At 49.1% G+C, this 3,438-nt stretch overlaps 1 protein-coding gene across 1 annotated transcript; it reads left to right on the top strand.

Annotated features, from left to right (window-relative positions):
* Positions 1-954: 954 nt before the first annotated feature.
* On the top strand, positions 955-2,465 carry EI90DRAFT_3021228 (uncharacterized protein; the record flags this gene model as incomplete). The annotated part of the gene is made up of 3 exons (XM_039057623.1): positions 955-1,881; positions 1,937-2,338; positions 2,433-2,465. 3 exons carry the CDS (start codon positions 955-957, stop codon positions 2,463-2,465), a joined length of 1,362 nt encoding a protein of 453 aa, XP_038909645.1.
* Between the last annotated feature and the right edge of the window lie 973 nt (positions 2,466-3,438).

The following is a 3,438-nucleotide window of genomic DNA, read 5'->3' as shown; positions in this document are numbered from 1 at the left end:
ATAGCCATATCAGTACTATTAGTACTGAGAGTTGCACCAGTGCGTGGGTGCGTGCACTGAAAGAGCGTCTATATATCTAAGAAGGTACATTAGGAGGGGTGCCTATAGGTGCATATTATATTGATCCCGTGATGAGTAATAGGTGCCCAACCGCTGGTAGGTCCGGAACATTCCGGTATTTTTTCTTTTCCCTCATAGTTGGTCACTCCTCAATTCTCTACCTAGTCCGACTCTCTTCTCTAGATTCCATACCCAGCAGTTATTCTGTTACCAGCTTCCCTGGCAAAATGCCATGGATCATTGCTTGTTCACCAAAAGGTCAGCATCAACATCCTTCAAGTTGAGAGCATGCACATCAGTCCTTATCCTCATCCCTGTTCTAGCACTCCAACATCTTCCCAAACCATATGGGTATGTCCTCATCTGGCTGTCTTGTCTTTCATTCCACTTACATCATTACGCACCATGACAGACACCGTTCATGTACTGTACCCACGCGACCAACTACCGGTGCATCCCAAGCGTGACACAAAATTTCTGCCAGGTAATGAACCGGGAGCTCATTTTGATGCGTGACAACCCGACCAGCAGGCGTGTGACCTTGACCGTGGGAGCATGATCCAGAAGGAAACCAACATGCTGATGGTCACATTTGGTAGCCAGAATAAATGTGATTAATTTGAAAATGAGTTTCCCTTTAAAATTTCTTTGCACCTAAGTATGGATGGTTTTGCTCTTGCGCGACATATCTGCTCTCATACAGATGAGCCCATCCTGTACAGCGGTATCCCAAATACACTTATCGGGTCCTACTTTCCCAGACACACCCTGTCCATCACTGGGTTTCTCCAGTTCAAACTCCCATCATTCCAAACAAATCTACAAATTACATCTGCATCTCTCAGTAATCACCCACCCTCTGTCACAGCATTAGCTGAAAGTGACCTCCGCAACATGCCCTGCCCATCCTGCCCTATCATAAAGAAAATCATTTCTGAATATGATCCCAATGACGATAACCCACCTTGTTCAGTAAAAATCGGCATCCACTATGTCCCTGTCAGCATTGTCCGAATTTGGGAAGTCCTATTTCAGATTCACAATGTCCAGAGGATGTGGAGAGAGTCAGAGGCGCAAGTTGAGAAACTGGCAAGCCGTTTCCCTACTCACCGCATTGCCATCAAGGTGGCCATAAATCGACTCCTGTCATGCGAATGGAATACCGAAGTCCTTGGATTCTCAAAATCAATTTTGGGTTCAATTGGGGGACTGATACGTCATCTCACCTTATCCTGTCTCGTAACCACCGATATCTCATACCACATAGAACTTCTGGAAAGGGATTTGGAGGCCCACGGAATACATGCTAGGCTCTTCAGCCCCATTGATGTCCAGTACCTGACCGGATGTGCCATGCAACTGGATGGGAACGGCCACAAAAGATACACAAATGATTGTACCTGCAAAGTTCTCCGCAGATTTGGCTCTGAGCTCTCATCTGGAACTATGTCTCAGTTTGGTGGGATCACTCACATCAACAACAATCATTGGGTTGCCTTTGTGATCTCCGCCACAGAATCAACCATTTACCTCGCAGACTCCTTACACCAGCCAACAGGAGTTGACATCGCAGCCAAGGAGGCAGTCAATGCTCTTCAATGGTGGCTCAACATGTCTTATCTGGAATCAAATCAATCAGTTCTTCCATTTCACGTTGCGCCGCTGCCGATTGCTTATCAAAATGATGCCACTTCATGTGGTTTCTTCGCTCTCAATGCGTTGATGCACTGTTTTATTCCAATGAAATACCCACTTTGCAAAGACATCGCAATGCTGCGTGTCAAATTCATCACATCAATCCTTGACCACCATAGTGCACAGGTGAGTGACCACACATAGCTAAGCAGATAAAACAAGCTCACCGACATGTTATTAGGCAACGCCTATCCCAGAAGCAACTGCCCTGATGGTGATGGCCACCTCAGAGGTAGCCACCTCAGCAGAAATAACTGGACCATCAGACCCAGTGATAGCCGAGCCAGTGCCAATGGCATTCTCATCATTGGTGGCTACCCCTGCAGTAATGACCCCAGTAGCAGAAACTGAGCAGCCAATGACCTCAGACCATACAACGATCCAAGTGACAGCAACGGAAACTCCGACAGGACTCCTAACAGTAGCAGAACCGACTTACCCAGTAAATCAAGGAGCTAGCAGAGCTGTGGTGGAGTCCTCAGTTAGTTCAGATGTCAGAAAATCGAAGGGAAAAAAACAGAAGTTGGACTTGGCCATGCCGAAGGGGGTTCAGGAACATGGGTTGCTGCGGTTCTTCAGCCGAGTAAGTTGGGAGGAATATGAGAAGCAAAAATCAATCGAACTCGAAAGAATCACTGAAAGATGTGAGGAAGCGAAATTGGCATGGCAACATGCAGAAAGACAGAAGTTGGAGAGGAGTCGAGCATTAGCACAGGAAAGACAATGGTGTTAGAACGGGCGGATTCGGACGACTCCGGAGTGGAATCGGAGACTTAGCGTGGAGGGACCTTGGCCTCAGCGACTCAAGCGGAGCGCTGTGCCATTGCTGTTTGTCCATTTGGTCCTTAATTTCACAGTAGGTGAGCAGGAAGTCTCTAGGGGGCATTTCAGGTCGATTTCGGACTAAAACCAAAACGAGTATGTACAAGCGCCGATATATATAATGGAAGGGGCAAAAGCACAAGGAGAACAAAGGGTAACCGAATCGGAACGAAGACGTCCAAACGGGAACAAAGGGTAGAAGGAGCGGAGCAGTACCGAAGGTCATAAGGTAGGACCTGTGATACGTCCGAAAGGAGGTAGGGAGGGCGAGGCCCAGAGGGGCAGGAGGATGAGGGGAAGTGGGGATGATGACTAACTGGCTAGAATAGGAAGAAGCAGTAGTCCAAATAGGGATGAGGGGAAAACGCGAGAAATACATTACAAGCGGCGAGAGTGCCGAAGGCGATCCGCAAAGCTCGGGGGTTGCGGAGCTTACGGAGGTTACGGAGGCGGGGTTGAAAGTCCGAGGGATATTGGCAATGGTGTTTACATAGTATGAGGTCACCAATGCAATGGACTAAGACCGAGGTGGAGTCAAAGTCCGAGGTAGGGACTATGATGGAGGCTCGGAGCAAGGTACGAGCGGTGTCCGAGTGCGAAGTACAGGACAGCGGTGGAAGGTCGTAACTTGGCGGAAGGGTGGCGGAGGAGTAACGGAGGGAGGAGAGAGGGGACAGGTAAGGGGAGAAGGAGTGGCGGAAAGGAGAGTAGTCAGGTCCGAAGGTGAGTATCGGAGCGGACGGGGGAAGCGTAGGAGGATAACAGGAGGGTGGAGGTGTTGTGAAGGGGGAGCGGAGTAGTAGGAGGGTGGCGAGAGGGGTGGTGTTCGGTCCAAGATGAGTATCGGAGCGGACGGAGATA

Source organism: Cantharellus anzutake (assembly GCF_015039405.1).
Source record: "Cantharellus anzutake strain C23 chromosome Unknown EI90scaffold_104, whole genome shotgun sequence".
NCBI lineage: Eukaryota > Fungi > Basidiomycota > Agaricomycetes > Cantharellales > Hydnaceae > Cantharellus > Cantharellus anzutake.
Note: the sequence above shows the minus strand (reverse complement) of the source record. Positions and strands in the feature narration are given on the sequence as shown.